General features: G+C 50.8%; 8 protein-coding genes across 8 annotated transcripts; 2 read left to right on the top strand and 6 right to left on the bottom strand.

Moving 5' to 3' along the window:
* Positions 1-69: 69 nt before the first annotated feature.
* BO66DRAFT_387233 (velvet factor family protein) lies at positions 70-1,633 on the bottom strand. The gene has a single exon (XM_025646249.1). The coding sequence runs from the start codon at positions 1,195-1,197 to the stop codon at positions 361-363; it is 837 nt and encodes a 278-aa protein (XP_025509108.1). The 5' UTR covers positions 1,198-1,633; the 3' UTR covers positions 70-360.
* A 4,707-nt stretch (positions 1,634-6,340) lies between these two features.
* BO66DRAFT_4573 (uncharacterized protein) lies at positions 6,341-8,677 on the bottom strand. The gene has a single exon (XM_025652168.1). The coding sequence runs from the start codon at positions 8,589-8,591 to the stop codon at positions 6,666-6,668; it is 1,926 nt and encodes a 641-aa protein (XP_025509107.1). The 5' UTR covers positions 8,592-8,677; the 3' UTR covers positions 6,341-6,665.
* A 262-nt stretch (positions 8,678-8,939) lies between these two features.
* Positions 8,940-9,947, top strand: BO66DRAFT_310121 (pre-mRNA-splicing factor SYF2; the record flags this gene model as incomplete). The annotated part of the gene is made up of 3 exons (XM_025643274.1): positions 8,940-9,152; positions 9,213-9,848; positions 9,900-9,947. 3 exons carry the CDS (start codon positions 8,940-8,942, stop codon positions 9,945-9,947), a joined length of 897 nt encoding a protein of 298 aa, XP_025509106.1.
* Positions 9,948-10,159: 212 nt separating this feature from the next.
* Positions 10,160-11,736, bottom strand: horA (ubiquinone biosynthesis protein COQ11). The gene is made up of 5 exons (XM_025646248.1): positions 11,565-11,736; positions 11,444-11,498; positions 11,031-11,371; positions 10,507-10,947; positions 10,160-10,458 (listed from the first exon to the last, which is right to left on the bottom strand). Exons 1-4 carry the CDS (start codon positions 11,608-11,610, stop codon positions 10,526-10,528), a joined length of 864 nt encoding a protein of 287 aa, XP_025509105.1. The 5' UTR covers positions 11,611-11,736; the 3' UTR covers positions 10,160-10,458; positions 10,507-10,525.
* A 210-nt stretch (positions 11,737-11,946) lies between these two features.
* On the top strand, positions 11,947-12,847 carry yaf9 (YEATS domain-containing protein YAF9; the record flags this gene model as incomplete). Its single annotated transcript, XM_025650686.1, has 3 exons — positions 11,947-11,979; positions 12,053-12,077; positions 12,141-12,847. 3 exons carry the CDS (start codon positions 11,947-11,949, stop codon positions 12,845-12,847), a joined length of 765 nt encoding a protein of 254 aa, XP_025509104.1.
* A 758-nt stretch (positions 12,848-13,605) lies between these two features.
* On the bottom strand, positions 13,606-15,726 carry BO66DRAFT_444939 (Zn(II)2Cys6 transcription factor; the record flags this gene model as incomplete). Its single annotated transcript, XM_025651620.1, has 2 exons — positions 13,606-15,395; positions 15,531-15,726. 2 exons carry the CDS (start codon positions 15,724-15,726, stop codon positions 13,906-13,908), a joined length of 1,686 nt encoding a protein of 561 aa, XP_025509103.1. The 3' UTR covers positions 13,606-13,905.
* A 371-nt stretch (positions 15,727-16,097) lies between these two features.
* On the bottom strand, positions 16,098-16,993 carry BO66DRAFT_387221 (cysteine dioxygenase). The gene is made up of 3 exons (XM_025646247.1): positions 16,601-16,993; positions 16,284-16,542; positions 16,098-16,229 (listed from the first exon to the last, which is right to left on the bottom strand). Exons 1-3 carry the CDS (start codon positions 16,889-16,891, stop codon positions 16,144-16,146), a joined length of 636 nt encoding a protein of 211 aa, XP_025509102.1. The 5' UTR covers positions 16,892-16,993; the 3' UTR covers positions 16,098-16,143.
* A 2,638-nt stretch (positions 16,994-19,631) lies between these two features.
* Positions 19,632-21,105, bottom strand: BO66DRAFT_444929 (indoleamine 2,3-dioxygenase; the record flags this gene model as incomplete). Its single annotated transcript, XM_025651619.1, has 3 exons — positions 20,777-21,105; positions 20,075-20,698; positions 19,632-20,015 (listed from the first exon to the last, which is right to left on the bottom strand). Exons 1-3 carry the CDS (start codon positions 21,068-21,070, stop codon positions 19,632-19,634), a joined length of 1,302 nt encoding a protein of 433 aa, XP_025509101.1. The 5' UTR covers positions 21,071-21,105.
* Positions 21,106-21,394: the final 289 nt, after the last annotated feature.

Below are 21,394 nucleotides of genomic sequence, written 5' to 3'. Positions count from 1 at the left end.
TAGGTGGAACATTCATGGGTACCAGGATCGGAAAGTATGACAAAGCCCGAGTTTGAAGAGAGAACTTGACTACCTAGTATCCATCGTAACGCCACCCCTGTGCTCGTCGTAGCGCGACTGCATACCTATGATCGCTCTCTGCGTAATGTCACTCCTCCCACCAGAATCATTCATCATATCGTAGAAGAAGAAAAAAAAGGAAAATTGAAAGAGAGATATAAAACACGGAACATTATCTGGGGGGTGGGGAAAATCGAAAAGTTCTCTACTTTTCTCCTTTTCCAGCACAACGCGGTCAAAAAACCCTTGTCATAATTTCCCCCAAGCTGCGGACAGAAGCACTTTGGAGCGTTCGACCTATCACCTCCTTCGACCCTTCCCTTTCCCTTTCCCCCGCGTCTTCAATTCCACAAACCCAAGCTCCTTCAATCCTTCTGTCAAAAGGGACGAATCCCTCATTCCAGGAAAGTCCTTGGCCGGGAACACGCGGAAAGGATTCGTCCAAGCCTCGGCAAGGATCGGCATCGACTTGCCAGTGTCTTCCACATGACCCCAGTTCATCAGACGAAATTGGAGGCGGTACAGTCCAGCTGTACGGACAGAAAGGTCGGAGAAGATGTAGAACGTAGCAGGCTGTCCCGGGGTGTGGGGGGTGCCGTGGTAAGTGGTCGGTGGCAGGTATGCGCCCGTTTCGGGTGCGTAGTAGCCCGACGAGGATGGATGGGTTGGCGCTGTGCTGGGGTCCGGATCTTCATCGACATAGAAAGGTGACACGAAAGCTTTCCCGGATAGCAGAGGAGTAGACTGTCCCTGGCTCAATTCATCCGCTCTACCCGTACCGTCGGCGTTCACGTCTGATTGAGAGAATCCGGGTTCGGGGATGAGAAAACAGCCCACAGTAAATCGCGGATCTTGGAGGATGTCGTTGTCGTCAGAGGATTTCGGATCGAAGTCTGTCAGAAGCATTTGGATGATGGGAGGTGGGTCGATAGGCCGTCGGTCTCTATCACCCGCGCCACAAGCTCGCGCAGCCAAAGGCTGCTGTCTGATGTGAAGGTGATATCGTGAGGTTGAGGACGGTCGCCGCGGGGGAGGGGACGGCGTAGGCGAATGGTGAAGCAGTCTTTCAAATCCAGAAGGCATACTCGTCGTACTCTGCCTTTGGGGTTGTTGTATCTGACGCTTCTCCGCGGCCATGCTGGCGGAAGACCCCCCTGTACAATCATAACAGTGACCAGGACTTGGGACAGCCGTGCGGGGTTCGCTGTTTCTGCCAGCAGGAATTAGTGACTTGACCGGAAGAAAGCACATGGCACTTTTTGTCGCAGCTATGGAGGGAGGATGTGGGAGCAAAGTACAGTGATGGTAACCTGCACGCGCATGCTCATTATGAAAATGTAAAACGGAAGCATGCGTGCATGACCCAGTCAAAAGATGACAGAACCATGATCACGCATCTGAGCTTGAACGAGCCAAAGCCGACAAAAGAATGGAATGGAAACTAAGAGCTAGGAAAATGAGGCATACTCCACGTTTCTCAAGACATTGGACCGTTGAGCCCCAAAGTGAGCTGGACTACCAGTATTATATGGAGGAACCGAAGGGACATCATGCTTCGGATGGGCGACACTATCCCAGAGCCTCTCCTGATAGGGCAATCTAGAGTTGAAAGCGGTAGATGCGACAGTGGGATCATAAGCCTGACTGGCTGAGCCAGGAAATAAGAAGCGCGGAAGCTCGTCTGTGGGATGAGAATGACTCGGAGCTCCTGTTAGCGCCTGATGGTCGTCGCCAGCGGCTTGGGCCCGCCCATCAGAATATTGCCCGCTGGATGTGGCATGTCTCCATTGATGCAGCGGCGTCCTCGACATCTAGACAATTGGCGCTCGGAAGCTCTCCTTCCGGTAATTCTTGTTCCTGGTTATCTCCTTGGGAATTGCTTTTCTGTGACTTTTCTTCTTGTCGGTGGGTCTTGTTTCCTCTTCCTATCGGCAGGTGCTAAGAACTGATCCCACAGGTCGTTTTCTGTAGAGTGAACATCCATATATAGGATCACGAATTGATGGGTCGAATTGAAAGCTCAATAAGATTAGGGCGCACTCGGTGATGCCCAAAAAAGGGAGACAAACAAGAATGGGATGACACTTGACTCGAATGAAATGATAGCGCGCGGCGGCATAATAATAGGTTCCAGACGGAAAGTAGCTTCGCAAAATTATGGTAGGGATGTAGAAACACGGCTTTTGAGGGGCGGCTATTAGGGAAAATTCAAGGGCCCAAAGAACATGGTCCGCCGTTGGTGGACGTTCCTACGAGGAGAACTGGTAGAGTAACAGTCATCTATTAGTTCGTCCTGACGAATGCCAGAAATTTTCCCACAAAGCGATTGTTTGGGAAGGGGTATAGAGTGGGAGGGGAAATATGTAGGGAAAATCAGAAAAGAAAAGAGTTCCACCGACCTCCATCCAACCAGCTCATAGCACCACTTGTGCGGCTGCAGGTAGTGACGATGGAGGTGCTGAGATTTGCAGTCAATCCGCTGCTTATAAGGCGTTTTGGCTTGTCGGATGACGCAACTGATTCAGCGACGATAGGAAAGGTTGACTAACCCTAAATTAAGCAGTAATCTGCACATTTGAATCCATTCCATATGTGGCCGTGAAAAAAAAAGGAAAAGAAAAGAAAAGAAACAGATCCGGGGAAATTGGCAGGCTGGGTAATACTTTTGTGAGAGAGCCTGTGCGTGCCCACTGTGTATGTGTGTGGCATTGCGCGAAAATCAAGACTTGCAGCAACACTGCGTCCCTGACAGGATCCAGCATGGTCTATTCCCGGATCCTGGGATTTCTATCGAACGACTGGAGACCAGACGTTCGAATACAGCCCCGAAGAGGATGGTACTGAGACAGTCTCCGTTGGTAGTTTGACAACACATTATCAGTGTCTGGTACTAACCGAGCGAGGCCGGCAGGAGCCTGAAAGAGGTCTTGGTCATCAACAAACGAACACCAGAAGCAGCTGCTTAAATGGTCTCCCGCAAGGTGTTCGCTGTAAAGAAAAGAACCGCTGTAAAGAAAAGAACAATGAGCACCGGTATAGTATGGATGCAGACATGAATAGCGCTTCCGAGTGTCCCAGAATTCGTACATAAAAGGGCAGCTTGATGAGGCAGATTAAACATCACCAAGTACTGTGAAGTGAACTAGTCCAACAAGCCGCCTGATGCTGAATCAGATGAGGGGTCAATCATCTCAGAATCCCTGACCTCTTTGTATATCACCCCCTTGTGAAACCAGGGAGACTGCTGTTTGGTTTTGCTGCGCCACTGTTTGAAAAGACGCAGCACCAAGGGGAATTGTGTAAAGATGAGAACGCGACGTAGCGAGGGGTCGGTGGTTGCAGATCGTACCGCATGATGCAGAATCAGCACATATTGTCATTAGAACCGCTGATTGGTCCATGTGTATAATTGTCAGTTCAGAATAATCAGTGATACGCCAGATACCCGCGGACTTCCATGATCGCTTTTGACAGCGACTCGTTCCCCTGCAGATGGAGAGGCTACCAGGGATTCATGTGAGCAAGAAATATATGCGACCACCGCAGTGGTGGTCTGGTATTGGTATTTCCCAATACAGAAGTCGCCTGCAGCATCTTGAACTCGAAGGGACAGGAAAATGACGTTGTAGGATTTGTAAAGAACCAACTAGAAAGCTGTTTTGGTGGAGTCGAGGAGTTCCATCACTGTATCCGAGCTGCCGGTCCCATACGGAACTCTGTCCCGAGACAAAAACCTGCAGGCAAATACAATCGCTCGCAGCAGAATAAACAGTGCTCCGGAGTAGGTGATCAATTCTGACTGCAAAATCTCATATCTTGCCATCCTGTCATGCAGTCCGAATGCCTTTGCAAATGCATCACCTTCGAGGTTCGGGCCTCTTCTGGCTTCGAGGTGTGTTTGGATTACAAACTCGCTGCCAACTCTCTTGCCGTGGCTCATCATCTTACATCGAAGCAGGAGCATTTGACAGCTGAAGAAGACTGTAAAGACCAAACACCAGTGACAGTTGTGGGGAACGGAATAGTCGTCGCTCATGGTTCCAGCCGCTGCTGATGGTGGCGTGCTGTGGCTATTGGATTATTGCACGGGCCACTACGGAGACGGGAGGCCATAGTGCTGGGAATCCATAGTTAGACTAAGCGTAAGCGTAGCCGGAATAGACTATCCTCGACAGGGCTTGATTGCAATGTCACAAAGGCGTTGCCAAATAAGAAAGTTGAGGAAAGCGGTTTTGTCAGGCGACTGAAGATTGCAGGGCCCGTGCCGTCTCTCTTCGATAGTGCTTAGGATAATAAATCCATAGTACAGAGTACATTCGCTTGAGTGATGCGTGTGTGGCTTCTAAACTGGCGAGGTAAGCTTTTCATCCTTGTGATGCGGTATATGATCCCTTGAATGGCCACCGCCCCAGACTGTTTCATATTTGCTGACTGGTATAGCGTAGTTAGTGCTCTGACCCACATCCAAGGTCTAAAGCGAAAGTTTCTTTAAACGACAAAGGAGGTGGTGCTATTAGTGCATTAGCATCGTAGCGATTGTTCGCCTTTCGCGACTTGGCGAACAAGGCTACTGCATGTGAGTGGTTGCCTTACCGACAAGAACAAATGATGTCTCTTGACGGTTGAATGGCTCCCCTGGATTCCGTGGGATTGGCTGTATGCTGGCGGATTTCAGCACCAGCCAGGAAGTGGCGGTTCTCCCTGTGATCCACGCAGTCCCTTGAAGTTCCTGGAATTTATGTGTACTTAGTGCCCACTCTTAGGTTTGCGTTCGGGTAGCCGTTGGTCTGGACCTCTGGCTCTGGAGGCTACCATACTGCAGCCGTTAGCAGGACAATAACTACAATGACGGCCCTGCTTGTGCACACGACGAACCTTCAATGCTGCAGGCCCTGTTTTTCAAGGTTCTGGTGCCGCTTCATCCTCGAATCCCTTTCCCTCGTGTCTTGCGGCCGCAGCCCTGCGTTTGCATTGAGGTAGCGAGGCGACCAGGCAGTCGCTGACTCGACCGAGGCAGCTGGATTTCACTTAGCGCTGCGTGTAGGCAGCCCCGAGCCACCAGCCTCGAGCAGGCAACTGGGACATTTCCAAGTTCGCAATACGAGGTCCCCGAAGGCGACCGCACCCCAGGACAATCAAAGCGACAGAGTAGTCATTCCGGGAAATGTCGGGCTTAATCCAGCAAAATATAGTGGCGCGCTCAAACCGGGGAGATCTGAACATTATCTCCTTAGACTGGTTCACACGACGCTAAGGTGGAGTGGGAATGTATCGAGTGGACTTGAAATGAATCGCCGATGAGTCCCAAAGAATTGTCCACTGAGGAGGAGCATCGAAGGGGAAGATCTGGAGAGGTGGAGTGGAGGAGGTAGGGGGAGGAAAGAAGGAAGGGGGTGAATCAAGTGACCGGCACCCCATCACAACACAAGCAATTTGGCCCCGTCCATTGCACCTCCGCCATAGAGCATCCCACGGTTTCAGGCGTCGCCATACCTAACTTAAGCGTCTGGCAGTACTTTCGACCACATAAGCTATGTGCCCGGTGTGAAGTGGGAAAGGGAAGCAGAGAAGGCTCGGACTCCGGTTGGGGTATTCCCATCATGACGGTTGGAGTACACCGGAACCAGACTTCGTCGACCAGTCAACAGTTACCTCGAACTCCCATTCACCTTACGTGGGGCTCTCTAGCTGAGCCTCTCTGGACACAGATGTCTTCAGCATGATGGCTGTGGTGTTAAACATGAAATTTGACACCAAGGCACACTTTACAGTCCGAACCAGAACATCATTCGATCAGAAAGACTCCTCGGAGATGCACTGCACGAATACCGAAACAAAGAAAAACCTGAATTGGGGCCAGGTGCCATCTGGACAAATAGGCGGGAAAAAAAGAGAAAAAGAGAGAGAAGAGAACATAGAAGGAAAAAGCAAATTAGCAACTATTCCAAGTGCATGACGCTATCACCTCCGATCCCTCTTGGATGCTGATCCCCAGGCATATGGCAGTTCTACGGATCTTCATGCAATCAGATTATTCGCTCAGATGAAGGCAGAACTAGTGCATTGGGCGTAAGGGAGCAGGGATGACCTGGCGTCCAGACCGACAAGCTTCGTTGTGCCTGTACCTCTGTGGCACTCACCAAGTCAAAGGATCCTAGTACTCTCGAACTTTGCATTGGCTTCTAGGCCAAGGCAAATCAGCCCAGTGTTAACACAATACTGCTATTTACCTGGTAAATGCCAGAGCACAACAGGCTGTGTCTCTACTATATATGGTTCGTACTGTCTATGTTCGTCCACGGAGAAAGCATTGCAATCACTAAAGATATTCTACTTTGGGTTCTTGGGGCGATATCTTCAAGTCACATATCTACGAATCTCTATCGTAGATACTACTCCGTTCCTCGACTAGATGATTGGTTACATTGTGCCATCTCGGCTGGATAAGAGTATACCAAGCCTAAAGCGTATTTACCGTGTTCTACATCCGGTTGTCGCACACAGGTACTATATTTTACAGGCTAAGAAAGGGTCGTGGCTGCATACCTCGAGTCACAAGACCTCTGCGTACAAATGAAGCCCAGATATGATAATAACAACCTCCCTCATGGTAACAAGTCCGGGCTTGGATCCACATCAACATAATATCTCGTCGCACCACTACCGATTGGAGTGACACGATTGCTAGAGCAGTGTGTCGGTCGGTCATTGAAAAGATTAACACTCAGGATGGAATTTAGACCGAATCGCAGATTCGAAGGTCCTGCTTCTATGCAATGTTGGCTTGCGCCATGGACAGGTCCAACGAAGACCGCAACCAGCTGCCCATGAAAGCGATCCCAAGCAATAATATGTCCCGTCTGTTTCCAGTTAGTGGCATCTTGCGAATTTCGCCCTTGAAGCATCTTTGGCCTTGCGACCAAGTATCCAAGCTGCATCAAATGCAGGGATCGCTTGCCGGCAAGACATTGACCGCTAGGATCAGGGCTAACGCGAAGTAAACCTAGCATAGAGGGTGTCCAAGGCTTGGAAAAGTCTGTTCTAATAGACGAAAGAGATTCTGGAAATTCAAGTGGGGCATTCTGGGGACACCAAGCGTACTCCATCTTTGTATCAGCATCAGCGATGGCCAGACTAGGCACCAGCCTCCCGTGATGCTCATTGAGAGAATCGGCAATCTGACCAAGGTCAGCTTTTGATTTTGAGCATCCAAAGGAATGAATTTGTGTGAGAAGCCGCTCAACGCCATCATAGCCAGTGCTATCCCCATCGATGGTCAACAATGGTTGCTCGCTAGCAACCGTGAGGGGTTCAGAAGCACTTGAATGAAGTAGCAAGTTGGATTGCCAACAGATGCCCAGCCGATTCTCCATGTCTGTGAGAAGTCGATCCAGAATCTCAGTATGTTCTACCTCACCGGTCAGGGAAGCCTGCAGTTTATCAGCGGGGAGAGCGTAGCAAAGTGACTTGGCTGTTGAGAAGAATGGTAAAGTATTATTGGCGCGCTCCGATATCTGGTTCAAGAACGTAATAGCTCGTTTCGTATCGCCGGCGTCAATCAAGGCATCCACGCACGTATAGGCAGCTTGAAATTGATTCTTGTGTGATTCAGGCGACAGATCATCTATGAGTCTAGCCCATAGAGCTTCCTGTAGTGCCTTGCTGTTAAATTTGACGAGCAAGGTGAAATAAGAGCCAGACCATGAGTTCCGATGGTCAGGCCCTGCCCAATATAAAATATCATGCAAGCGATTGTTGCTCGGTTGGGCATCTCCAGTCACTAGGCCAATCATCGCACCCATGTCCCGAGTTTCCTCGCAGAATGCAAGATACCTTGAGGCATCAAGGAGAGCGTGAACTAGGAGTCTGCTCTCGTTCGGACCTAAGCGTTGCGAACCACAGGCTAGATAGCCTTCCAAGTAGCGCTTGAGAGCCGGAACTGAGAATGCGAGTGCTGCATAGTACATGCCCAGTACGTACAGACGCTGCGAGCAATGCCCATTGATCCTCTCTACCCGCGTAATAATCCCATGAATAGCGGAGAGAACCTCCCGGAACTGATTGTGCCGTTCGCAGAGTGCTAACGCTTTCGATAGAGGAACGCATTGCCGGGACTGCAGAAGTCTGCATCCTTCCTTGTTTATCACATTACTTTCAACGAAGTCTTGCAGATCAGGAAGACTTCTTATTTGACTGGTATCGAGGCGCGAGGCCTTGGGCGCGTGTCTTTCAGGGTCTGGCCAAAGAGTAGCCAAAAGTGGCGAAGGAAGGGAGAATGTCGGCCACTTATTCTGTAGGATTTGCGATAGATGCGATTCCAAGATTGGATCAGATAAATTATGCTCAGGCCGTTTCAGCGTAGCAGTCAGGGCAAAACGAAGTGTTTGGGACGGAGTGGCCTCAGGATAAGGAGACCTCTGCTTAGCGCAAAGGTCAACGTGGCGACGAAGCTTTATGTGGCATGACACTGATCTCTTGTCCAGTCTGCGCCTAGATACAAGCAAGTGGCTATGATTCCGTGGCTTTAGCATGGAGATGAAATAGAATGGTTGAGACTAGAGGTCGATCAACCAGAGAGTATATTGTATTGTATGACATGCTTCTGTGGGGGTGAGTGGGCGGGCGGGTCGGGGGAGGAGATAAGGACAATCGGACAATCAGGGGAAAGTCAAAAGGCGGTCGGGAGGGCGGCGAGTCGTGCAAATCCGACCCAGAGTTGACCTCAGCCTCATCCTTTCTTTCTTTCATCATCCACGCTGATAACACGAACCCCAGCCTTGACTTCTTTCATTACCCAGCGCTCGATCATCACATCACTTCAAAACCTACCATTGAGTTCTAACATCATCGCGACCCGATTCTGGGCATATTTCCGCGAAATGCCCACCGAACACGACATCGAACAGCCTGCGGCAAGCAATCCTGAACCTGAGCAGGAGCAGCCTGCCGAACAGCCAGGCGATGCCTCCCAGGAGCCTACCGCTACTGAGGCCGTCGAGGACGTCTCGAAGAAAGTAGATAAGACCGAGGATGATGCTGCCTTAAAGGCCCGCCAGCGCAAAGAGAGATTCAAGGCTCTTCAGGCTCGCGCAGTAAGCACTCGATAATTCACCTTGTGTGAAACGTGCGTTCTTACTAATATTGTCCCCCAGAAAACGGCCACAGAGCGCAACATGAAGGAAACCGCCGCTGAAACACAACGTCTGGCGACCGACCCGGCATTACTTTCATCGATCTCGCGCAAGCATGCCTTCGCATCGCACAACCTGCTAAAAGCTGATACAGAGGCCGCGGGCGAGGATTTTGAGCGCAAGCGCGCTTGGGACTGGACTGTGGATGAGTCGGAAAAATGGGACAAGCGGATGGAAAAGAAACAACGCCATCGCGATGATGTTGCCTTCCAGGACTACACACAAGATGCGCGCAAAGTATACAAGAGACAGCTGCGGGAGTTGCAACCTGACTTGGAGGGTTATGAGCGAGATAAGATGGCAGCCATCGAAAAAGCCGCCGCCAACGGGGACCTCGAAATCGTGGAAACCAACGACGGCGAAATGATTGCAGTCGACAAGAACGGCACTTTCTATTCCACCGCAGATACTGTCGGATTCACGGAAAACAGGCCTGACCGGGCAGCTGTCGATAAGCTGGTCGCGGACTTGAGAAAAGCTGAGGAGGTTCGACTCAAGAAGCGGAGAGACCGCCGCGGAGATGATGATGGTGACGTCACCTACATCAATGAGAAGAACAAACAATTCAACCAGAAACTGGCTCGCTTCTATAACAAGGTATGTGCCGTCAAAATTTTTGTTTTGGTGTCAAGTCTAATTGTGCAACAGTATACCACCGAGATTCGTGACAGCTTTGAGCGTGGAACTATGATTTGAACGGATCCGATGATTTTCACCCACCAAATGCCCTTTCTCGGAATATTCGAAAAGCGGTTGACTTTCGAGTGACTCTGCACCCCCCCGGTCCTCACATGCGGTCTCCTTTGCTGGGAGTTATCTTTCCGAGCAATGCGATCAAGCTTGAAATAGCCCAGTCGCTTTATAGCCAAGCTTCTGACCCATTGAGCTTAAAACTACAATGCCGGTCACGTTGAGCTCCATTTGCAGAGAGCACGAGCGCCCTTTGCTTCTAAGGTTGGCAGAGATCGTGGAGCAAAGATTTATCTAGGGGTATCGATTGGTAGCCTTCCCAGTACAAATACAATATACCAGCATCGCGTCATTGCTTCCGCTCCACCTTGAAGCAGTGTCGCTCTGCAGCTCTTCCAAGAGCTGACTCATGCTTGGATATCCAAACTCGTCTTGAACACAGCCATTAGTCAGTGGTCGGTCGGTTCATCCCTCAATGTTGCTAAGGGCTTGTTGCACACCGGGGCTCTTTATCATCCTGTGACATTTTTAGCATCAAGTAAAACAAATCAAAATCTAGACATACTGTTTGATTCAACCAATGCTCAAAGCATGCTTCTTCTCCAAGCCTTCGTGGCTAGGGCTTCAAGTTTTTGTACACCCAATGCTCCGCGAACAGCCTCATCTTCGAGGGCCTCTGCCACAGCCTCGCCTACGTCGTCCACCTTGAGCGGCTTAGTTACCATAGAGCCGAGGAAATCAAGCTTATTTCCCAGCAGAGCATTGACCTGAGATCCGACAAAGCCACCGAGTGCAATCGGCAGGGTGAACTTTCTACTCTCATCGTACATAAAGGGTGCCTGCACGAACACATTTCGAAGTTCCGGTAGCTGCGCCGCTATGATTGCTTCCGCCTCTCTCTTAGTTGTGATGTACCGACTGGGAAGGACCGGTGCTCCCGACGCAGCAGAAATGTAGACAAAGGTAGGAACCCGCTCGTGGCGTGTCTCTTGGGCGAGGGCGATAGCTAAAGATCATGACCCCAACTGTCAGCATCCAGGCCAAAATTCTCCTGAGTAGAACCCCCTCGTCCGAGCACTGCATACTCACCGGAATCCCTGTTCATCAGCTCGTATGTAAACTGCCCGCTGCGGTCCCGGACCTCAAGAGGCTCGCCCTCTCGTCTCTCACGAAGATCCTGACTGCCAGGCCTCGAGGCGCTGAAGGCCCTTTGTAAGCCACTAAGGATCGGTTCCCTTCCCTGCACCACACCTTTGTAATCCGCCTCGAGTAGGATGCCCATGCTGTGGACCACGGCCGTGGCTCCGTTCAGGAAAGCCTTGTATGTCTCGGGTTTGAGGATATCGGCCTTGGCCCATTCGACGGAGCTCGCCCAGCTCGGGCGATTCACCGAATCTGTGACGGTCTCCCACCGCGGTTCGCCCGAGCGACTATGCCGTGGCGATCAGTATTATTGCGCAAGACTTAACGACAATTATCCGGTCATCGATGGAACAATATACCTGAGTGAAGTGACCGACCAGCCCCGAGCGACGGCAGACTTGCAGATCCGTGAACCTGTTGGAGGGGAGAGACTTCATCAGTCTCATTTTCTTGCGTGCGCGACATGCGGAGTATACTTACCCAAGAAACCATTACCACCCGCGACAACGACCCGTTTAGCAGCCATTTTGCTAATTATGTAACTTAATCACACAGTCTGAGCGTAATTTATGGTGTCAATAGAGGAATATGAAGAGCAACGAGTGAATTTCAAGGTAACATGGTCGAATGGGAATTCAAAAAAGAGAGCTTGATCGCCGGAGCAAGAAGAATAGCTGCGGAGCTTCCGAGGAATTCCTTATCGTATCACCACCCACCGCTGTCACGTGCCACCGCGGGCGAAAGTCGCGACAGGGACATGGTCACTTTGCATCCTACGTTACGCCCATCATTGCAATCCAGTTCCAGCACATTTGTCCTCCGACACGACCACGCTTACAAAGGAACGTTATCAGGCTCAAGCATGCCTTCTGCAACGGGTACAAAGCGCGTGAGGGTGAGCATTCCTTCAATCACCATTATGCATCAGACGAAGGCAGGACCAGGCAGCTGACAATATGAATCTCAAGGGTGTCTCTGTGTTTCGCCCTTTCGGTACGCCAGCATTACTTGACTCCCATTACTCTCCATTCTGTACTAACGCTCGATGACCCGTAGTCTTCGGCAGCGAAGCCCAACCGTTCGATCCCGCGAAGAAACCCCCCCACGTACCCGCCGACCATACGCATCAATGGCGCGTCTTCGTCAAAGGCGTCAACGGCGAAGACATCTCCTACTGGCTGAAGAAGGTCCAGTTCAAGCTGCATGAGACGTACGCGCAGAATGTCCGGACGATCGAGCAGCCCCCCTTCGAGGTCACGGAGACCGGGTGGGGTGAATTCGAGATCCAGATCAAGCTCTATTTCGTGCCGGAATCCAACGAGAAGCCCCAGACGCTGTGGCACAGCCTGAAGCTGCATCCCTACGGCGACGATGCGGAGGGCAAGAAGGAACGCCGGGAGATGGTGACGAGCCAGAACTACGAGGAGGTGGTCTTCAACGAGCCGGTGGAGCAGTTCTACGAGCTCCTGACCGGAGGCCCCGCGACGGGGGCCACGCAGCCGCAGAAGGGGAAGGGGGCCAAGAACACCAAGCAGGCCCAGCAGCAGAAAAACGGCCGGACGGCGGAGATCCCGCTCAACAAAACTCCGGGAAACGAATACAGCAAAGCGGGGGAGGCCAGTGAGATGGACCGCCTGGCGGAGGCCAACAAGACGGTGGAACAGATGATCAAGCAGGAGAAGGAGAGGCTCATCGAGCGCGAGAAGAGACTCGCCGAGTTACGCGCGAGCGAGGGCGTCCCAGCCATCACCAAGAAACGCTAGTTGGGGCCTCGGGAGTTAGATCCTCATGGCATCATGTCCCGTGGATCGCTTTTGACTATCGGTCAAGTGCTGGCATCCTGGTTATCCAGCCACCCCAAGTACACGACTAGCATCTATGGCCGTCACCACAAGATACAACTTCTCTCCAGCAAACGCCAGATGCAGAAGGCAGCAGGTGCCGCGCCAAGTGAACGACCAGATTCAAGCTCCATTCTGGTATGGGAAATCGAAGAATACCTTCAACGAAGACTCGGTTTGCGCTATGTCTATCTAAAGCCTCCGAGAGACTGATGTTCCTGTCGGGCCTGCGTGCATACCTGCAGCCCAACGATAGGTACTGAGCAACTCTTCCGCCCACGTCCGCGTTTTCACTGTGGACTCTGCCAAAAAGCGGACAACGCAGTCTAAGACTGGTATTGAAAGCCTGGGGTAATCAACCTTACTTCTTGGTATCACCATGGTGCTAAGCAGCCTATAGAGGCGCACGAGATGCCAGCCCCCGAGTTTCTGTGGGGCAATCAAAGAATCTGATTTTTGCAAGAAAAAACGACAGTGGGATATTCATCAAGCCGTCTTCTTCCTTATAGCCTGTTCACCAGAAATGTACCTGCACCAATATAGGAATAGCTTGAGGCGTTCCACGTGCTCACCCTCTCCTCATCCAGGCCAAGCTTTCAGTTGTCATTGACTGGATCCCACTTTAACCCAAGTCAGTAACGTAATTCTTTCCCAAGACAAGCCTCTCTCCCGTTGCCGCGTTAAATGCTCTTGTAGAATAGAGGAACGGGATTGACCCTGTGCGCCAACACTTCCAATTGTCTTTTCCGTGGGCCGGAGAATATTCTAAATCAAGAGTATCCGAAGTCGAATCAATCAAGACGACGGAGTGGACGACGGAGTGGACGACGGTAGAGCTGATAGTATCATTTGCATGGAGGGACAGCCAAGATATTTGACCACATTGGCGGCGAAGACGTCGAAGTCAGTGGTTTACTTGGTCCTCAGTCTGTTCGCAACGATTCAAGTGTTGCTTGCTGGATGGAGAATCAAAAAGCAGCTTATGTGAAGTCGAGGTCGGGCATGGTGTGCAGGAGCAGTGGTTCGCTGCAAGTAGGATCAATATACGCCGAGAGAAGCCCCGGTGAGAAAAGACCTTGAACATCCGCGTCTGCTGAGCGTAAGGCACCCGGAATCCCAGGGGCCACGATCCATGCACTACTGTCGATCGTCGAAGGATTGCTCGAAGCATCATTGCGGGAGGCTGGCGGTGCACTGCCACTGGCTTGCGGATAGCGAGACTCGATCCATGCCGTAAAGGTTTCCGACGCTGCATTTCTTAAATAATGGTGAGCCCTGTTTGCTACCGACCACTTGTTCTTCAACGTCTTCAGACAGCCAAGAACAAGTATGATGCGGTTACAGTGGTGATCCGAACACTCCGGTGGATGGATTCGACTGGTAGCAAGCTGCACCATGCCGCATAGTACAAGTCCAAACACGACAAACGGACTATATCGCTGGACACTTGGTCGCACGGACAGCAGATTCGACAGTTGCTTGGAGGCTTCTGTGGCTTTAATGTCGTGGACATGCCGGGTGAACGACGGCGAGAGACGGGATGGGATTACTGGACTGATGGGAGCCCCTGTGTCTGGCAGAGCAGGTCGCAGATTGCTTCTTGGGAGATGCAGAAGCATGGCGGCATAGTGAATTGTTGTATGTGCTTGGAAGAGCATTTCATCAATGCTGCCGTACATATCCACAATATCCACTTTGGTCGGTGGGAGGTGGTTTGTCCAGCTGACAAGCGCATTTTCCACAGCTTGCAGATGGTCCCTGTGTGTCTCAGGTAAACTGTTGAGCACGATGACACGAGCCAGAATGCACACTGCTTCAATACGATAACTGTAAGATGAATAGCGGGACTGGTCGGCCTCGCCATCATCATCGTCAGCAGTAAAAATCCGTTTGTTGAATCCAGCAAGGGTTGGCGGGGTTGGGATGCTCGAATGATTGGCATAGGCTGCTTCTTCACAAGGCAGGGCAACGTCATATGGGACGCTGCTGCATCGCAGGATGACCTTTTTCTGCAAAGCAGCCATATGGACGTCCACGGTAAAGAGCTCCCACCACGTCCTGCGCAGACTTTCTGCTTCAACGTCTCTTTCGTCGCATGATGTGGTCGCAAAATCTCGTCGATACATGCCCAGCTCCAAAGCGATGTCAACCGCAGTAGAGAACATGATCTGGGTTTGCGGGCATTCTTCGCGGGCGCATAACAGTATTGAGTAAAGGAGAAGAGCCTGGACCTTGCACGGAGTCCTCTCACCGCTGGCGCTCAACTCGGCCAACGTTGATTCAGATAGCGATGCACTCGACTGCGGCAAGAAATGGCTTCCTATCAGGACAACAATTTCGTGCAAATACTTCGGATATTTGCGCTCGTCATAGAGAGGAGCGGGGACCAGGATTGGGTGCGCAGCATGAAAGTTTTCGTAATACAGGCGAACCAGGCGGGCGTCGGACTCGGTGGAATCTTGAATACCTTCTGCTAATTGGATCGGAAGGTCTTGCTGCCCCGAGGAGGAAGGCGAGACCTCTGTCATATTGACACTAGAAGCATGGTGGGGGATGATCGTGCTTGGTGTAGCTAGATGCGAAGTCATTGGCTGTTGCAGAAGACGAGTATAGTTGGGAGTTGTAGCTAGGGGCTGTTGTCGAGTCGCATCCCGGGTCTTTCGCCTTCCTCCACGCCGTGAAGGTAGATATAGACAGTTGAATCGATTCTCGAGACAGCGGGAGCATGACGGTGTCTTTGCGTCGCATTTGAGGTGTTGCTTGCGACATTCCGTGCAGGCAAGTGGTGCTGGGCGGACCATATTGAGATCCGCAAAGTGAGCAATGACCTTACACAGAATCTTTTTCTCTGAAGCCACTGCGTCTACAGAGAACACAGGGGCCTACAAAATTGTCAGAGGCCCAGTGCATTTTCGGTGAATTGAAGGAAGCGAGGCGCATTTAAAGACAGTAATGCAAAGGCCGATGCTGAGCGGCGATTGAAGGAAACGGACGCATTACTTGGGTATGACTCAGCAGTGTTTATGCATGCACATTTTAACTATCATCTGTTGTCGGACTCTCGGTTCGCTTTCAAAGTCTATCTCTCTTAGGTTCCCTCGGGTGTCTGTCCTCTACTACAAGTGCTAGAGTTGGAAAAAAAAAAAACAAAGTCTATTTATTAATCTAGTTCGTTATTCATTACTTGCACCGCACGATAGCCCATTCTTGATAAAATCCTACGCCTGGTAGACATGACTTCTCCGACCCGACTCTCGGTCATAGATATTGTACCCAAAGTCCGCTGCATTCGGAGGCGTATACACTGTTGCCAGTCAGTCAAAGCTTGTCACATTTCAGGTGATGAGGGGGCGCATACAGTGCAGGGAAACGGCCAGTTGGTCACTGCGAGGATTCATGACCCGGTGCAGTCCAATCTGATCACAAATATAGGCCACTTCGTCGGTCCCATACGTTGTGTCTTTCTTCACCCTCAACGGGGCCTCGTGGCTCTGTTCAGGATCAGGAGTGTCATATACTGCCTCATTCAGCTCGCCCGCGAGAATCTTCATGATGCAGTGCGCATTTGCATGGTCATGGATCGGAGATCCTTTCTCTGGGTTCCAGACGAGGACCAGCTGCCACCATGGTCAGCCAAAACACCTTTAGCCCCTCGCGACTGCGACAGCAACTTACCAGATTTGCCCGTCCGTTGATATTGGCTACTAGGTTGCGGGTATAGTTTTTGCTTGGGTCGTTCCGTGCAAAACGAGACCAGTCTGCTCGGTTGGAGGCATATTTGGACATGAAAGCCATGAGGACACGGTGGTCAACTTGTTCTGTGCCAATGCCCCGCGAGCTACCAAGGTACATCTTCAGGTCTTGCACCAGCTGATCAAAGGTATACTCCCCATGCTGCAGCGACGTAATGCTGTCTTTTGTGACGGGAGACGAAGTGAAGTTCGAGGCAAGTAAGGTTGAAGACATGGCTCAGCAGTCGATAGCAGTCAACAGGTCCAATTGAGAGAGTTTATCCGGTAGGATGAAGCTCCAGGCAAGTATAATTGTAACAACTAAGAATGACACTTGTTGTGGCAATGCACTGCGACTTTTTATAAAGCTGCTTGATATAACTAATATTTGACTCTACAACAGAACCGGTCGGCGATTGAGCCAGCTGGTCGGCGATTGACAATTTGTCCAGTGGAACCGCCGACGCGTCAGCCAATAGTGTGCTCTGTCCGCCCTGGCACGACGATAACCGATGATAACCAGAGCAAATCGACCTCTCAATTCCTGGATATGAATTACGCAGTCTCTCGTGGGATGCTGAACACTGATCTCTTGCCTGGTCGTTAATCTCAATTCCTACTGGAAGCCATGACACTCTGTCACAAGTGGAGAAGAGGACACACTTCAGCTAGATCAGCAGATGAGAACACCAACTGCTATGGCACCCAGTAGTGTTATTGCTCTGAAAAGAGCTTCATCTTCCACCAGTTTTTTTTCCCGGCGATCTAGAAAGAGGCCGTGGCCATGGCAGAGCATTTCGACACAGGTTCCTGCAGGCTGATAGCTATTATGCATTAGGTTTACCAAAGCGAGTCAGTCATGTCGAGTGGGAGGAACATGATGTCGATGTTGAGACTCGAGCAACAGCATCGGGCATGTCAGAGCCTCTGGATGATGCAGTATGATAGATCTATCAAGGCCAGAGGATAATCCTCTGTCCATTATTTGTTCTCTCGGCATTGGCTGGTTTCACGAGGGCGAGTCCAAGCTAACCTAGTGATCAACAGCATGACGACGAGTAGATGCCCAATGCGCAAGCGAAGAGCCAGTAGATGGTGGTTGGATCATGTACTATACAGTCGGTAAAGACCAGGTTTCCCAATGTGTTCTACTTGTTCCTTTGGGTGACATATCTACAACAAACAGCCGCGATGATGTCTCGTAAGACCAGAACAATCCCAGCTTCGCTCCTTTTTCGTGCCTTCAATCGCCCCTGTGAGATTGGGTAGATCTTCCACATCCTACCAGATGTCCATATCCAGACATCCCATGTATTATACATGACAAGCATTGCACGAGCGGAGACAAACTTATCATACCTATTATGATTATCCCACTGCATCGCACGGGACTTGCAATCCTATTCGCATGCCCACACCACAGCATCACCATCCCGCCCAGAAGCCGCGATGTATACGCAACACAAATCCGCATCGTGATAGCTCACTGGCCAGGAAATTGCGGTGAAACTGAGTCGCCATATCGCCCTCGATGATGCGATAACAGATCGCCGACCGAGAATTGACTTCAATCGCCGAGCATGTTGTCCCCCTTACCAGCTCTTAGCCAGGGCGGAATCCAGTACTGCATGTACATCCTTAAGGTTTCGGGTGGTCTGTCCGGTCAAACGACCTCCTACTAAAAGTATGAGTGCAGTACAGTAACGGTAAATGCTCGTAAGGCTCAGTGGAGGGGATTCATGCCTGGAGGCAACAGGTAGTCAGGCGTAGGGAAGAACGTATTGAAAGAAATTATAGCAACATGTTGGGTAGGGTTGCTAATAGACCTACGCATCCAATTAGTCGCAGTGTACCATAAGCTTGATTGTGGTGTTGTGGGGAGCATACCAGCTATCATATAGTACGTATGCTCTTACTGGGGGGGGGCAATCCAAGCTTCCTTCCACTTCCCCACACACTCAGTCTAGCCTTCTGACAGCGTTAGAGCTCCACGACCCAACCCACGATCGGACCAGCCCATGGGATCTGCTTCCAAGTCCTTGAGAGAAAGCTCCCTCTGAGATACGCGCACCTTTGCTTCCTAAGACTTATAGCGATACAGTCTATCGAAATATGTTTCTTGGCTTATCTATAGAAGCCAAGCATCTGTTCGGCTGAAAGATCGCTACCATGACACCACGCCCGCATGATAATGATCAAGACTGCTTACCAAAAGATGACTACTCGTCATGACTTGTCCTCGCCCCGGGCTATCAACAAGATCCACTCTTGCTACATTATCATGGATCAAGGGATGTTGAATAGCAATGTGCCTCCCGTATCTGCCCGTCTCACTGACGGATGTCGCCGTGGTGGTTATCCGGAATCGCTTCCGCTTCCGCTTCCGGTCCGCCCCAGTCCAGCCCCTGGCTCGTGAGGGGGCTTTTAACATATGACGCCACTGGAATGTTGGTCAAGATTGTCAGCATACATATTCTGGGTTCTGGATCGAAAGCATGCTTTTGAGTGACATTAAATCATCCGTCGGGGATTTTCTTTTCCATCGTATTCGTGTTTTGTTATATTGTTTCTTTGGAGCAACATAAGCTCTCTCTCGGGTTGTACTGTACTGTATATGAGTTTACACCATAAGATAGGGGCTGATCTGTACCTCGTGTAGGGATGCTGCAGCTTGTCACGCAGTTATAGATCATGATGCTGTGATAATCTGGCAATAATTCATGGGTCTTCTTATCATATTTACTCACACCAACGCCCGAATTAAAGGGCTGGACAAGATTTCCCGATAAATGGTGCCAGTAGTATGACTGCGATAATTACACCATAAGAGTAAGAGACTAGGACTTCTACGACTTGTGAAGGCAAGTGAAAGAGAAGTGTGTGTTTATTGTGGCATTCGATTATGTACATGGACGATGGTGATGATGCTGTCCCCATACCTCGAACAAGCAAGTCACACAGTATGGTCGTCACACTCAATCCGAGTAGCAAGCTGCGGCCTTGGTGGTATCTCGTGTTTGCTTCAAGAACGGAATCAGGTCAGTCCCTCCAGTACCATGAACTCCATCAGTAACTCCTTGTCCGTTCCAGCTTTCCATGCGCGTCGATGTCCTGGTCGCCAGATTGATTTGCGAGGACGTCTCACTTGGGGGCGTACCGCGCGCAGGCCCGATAATGTATCGTGTCACCATCTTGACATGCTTGTCTCGGAATCTTCCCAGTGACATCACGGCTCCGTTGTATGCATCCCGTACCGGCGAGTCAGCCTTGTGGCTCAGAGCATATGAGCGGACATTGGCTGTGCGAACCAACATCTCGAGGAAGCGGCGGTGGGGTCCTGGCATGTATTTGCGCATTTGCTAGGTCACCAGCGTTAGTATCATGACGCGGTCATCATACCTGGAGAATTGGTACATACTTCTATGAATCCGCCCTTGGAGGCAACAGGGGGCTTCCCGGTAGAGTCCTTTGCTTCCCCCGTCGCATGGTGCACCACACCAAGGAATATATCGAATGTCTGGATCAAGGAGCTTTGTGCATTGCTGCCGCCACTGTGCTGACGCCATTCACCTTCGCCATCTCCCATGTTGTAATACACGCCCCTCGGCAGCCCAGCTACCGCCATGTTCTTGCTACCTGCTAGGAAGGGGCGTAGTTGATGATAGAACACGGTTGGTTGACAGTGCTCATACATACGCTCCAGTTGCTCCCCAAGCTCGACAAGACCTTCGGCCAGCTGGTCAAGATGTGCTTTCACCAACACAGCGTCATCAACACTGGCGGCCTGGATGGCATTGGTCATCAGCGGGATAAGCTGTGCTCCCTTGGCCTCCAATGCCACCGAAAGCATGAAAAACCATTCTTCGTCTTTCGTGCCAGTGAACGAGTTGACAACCGATAGATTATCGGGGTCAGTCAGGTCGGCGTTTTCTTGTGAGATTCTGAAGTTCCAAAGGTTCAGAGCTGCGTACGTCGCACACGGTGGGAGTTCTAGATGTTTCGACACCTCGATGAAGGGCCGCGAGATGCAGGGTGGTAACACCTAGACACGAAGACGCCACAATTAGCAACGGACCCAGCATGGGGAGACGGTGGAGAGCCATAAGGAAGGGTCTCTTACTTCGCGAGGTGTATCTCCGCCCCAGATGTAGGCATGGGTAAGATAAGCAAGCACAACATATGCTCTTCTCCATTCCGGCTCAGATGCTAGCTTGCTAGTGGTAAGAATTGGCAACTCATCTATCGACTGCCTTATCACCCGCTCTTCGATACGAGTTGGCAAGTTGGCGACGATGCTTTCCCATGGGGAGTAGTAGGGGTCAGGCAGTTGTTGTAGAGGAGGACTATCAGGAAGGAAGCCATTTTGGAAGGAAAGAGCGTATTGCTCTAAGCAGATGCCCGGCGTGTTCAACATGATGAAGGGTGCAAAGTAGTTTGAGGGAATCTGATACTCAGTGATGGATGGTTTAAGTCAATGTGGGCAGTGCCAACAACAGGAATTATATAGTTATTCCAACAATGAATTGCGGCAGTACCGGAGCCGGAGCGGGTTGTAGTAGAGGCCCCTAAGGTATTGTGACACAGTATCGTACCACCATGAAGTAGATAACAATGATCTGCAGGGACATTCAAAAGAGGTGGTGTTAATAACGTCAGTCAATTTTCCAATAAAAGTCCGAAAAATGCCATTTCATTATCAGCGAATGTTTTTATCACCAGGAAACACGGATCTGGAGGC

Source organism: Aspergillus aculeatinus (assembly GCF_003184765.1).
Source record: "Aspergillus aculeatinus CBS 121060 unplaced genomic scaffold BO66scaffold_1, whole genome shotgun sequence".
NCBI classification, from domain to species: domain Eukaryota; kingdom Fungi; phylum Ascomycota; class Eurotiomycetes; order Eurotiales; family Aspergillaceae; genus Aspergillus; species Aspergillus aculeatinus.
Note: the sequence above shows the minus strand (reverse complement) of the source record. Positions and strands in the feature narration are given on the sequence as shown.

What these genes read in the sequence shown, in the direction of transcription:
- BO66DRAFT_387233 (XM_025646249.1), bottom strand. Translation starts at nt 1,197, where the DNA reads ATGGCCGCGGAGAAGCGTCAGATACAACAACCCCAAAGGCAGAGTACG.
- BO66DRAFT_4573 (XM_025652168.1), bottom strand. Translation starts at nt 8,591, where the DNA reads ATGCTAAAGCCACGGAATCATAGCCACTTGCTTGTATCTAGGCGCAGA.
- horA (XM_025646248.1), bottom strand. Translation starts at nt 11,610, where the DNA reads ATGGCTGCTAAACGGGTCGTTGTCGCGGGTGGTAATGGTTTCTTGG. An exon ending in GGGTGGTAATGGTTTCTTGG is followed by an intron (nt 11,499 to 11,564) that starts GTAAGTATACTC and finishes CCCCTCCAACAG; the next exon opens with GTTCACGGATCTGCAAGTCT. An exon ending in GCTGATGAACAGGGATTCCG is followed by an intron (nt 10,948 to 11,030) that starts GTGAGTATGCAG and finishes CATGATCTTTAG; the next exon opens with CTATCGCCCTCGCCCAAGAG.
- BO66DRAFT_387221 (XM_025646247.1), bottom strand. Translation starts at nt 16,891, where the DNA reads ATGTCTTCAACCTTACTTGCCTCGAACTTCACTTCGTCTCCCGTCACA. An exon ending in TCAACGGACGGGCAAATCTG is followed by an intron (nt 16,543 to 16,600) that starts GTAAGTTGCTGT and finishes CCATGGTGGCAG; the next exon opens with CTGGTCCTCGTCTGGAACCC. An exon ending in ACTGGCCGTTTCCCTGCACT is followed by an intron (nt 16,230 to 16,283) that starts GTATGCGCCCCC and finishes GACTGGCAACAG; the next exon opens with TGTATACGCCTCCGAATGCA.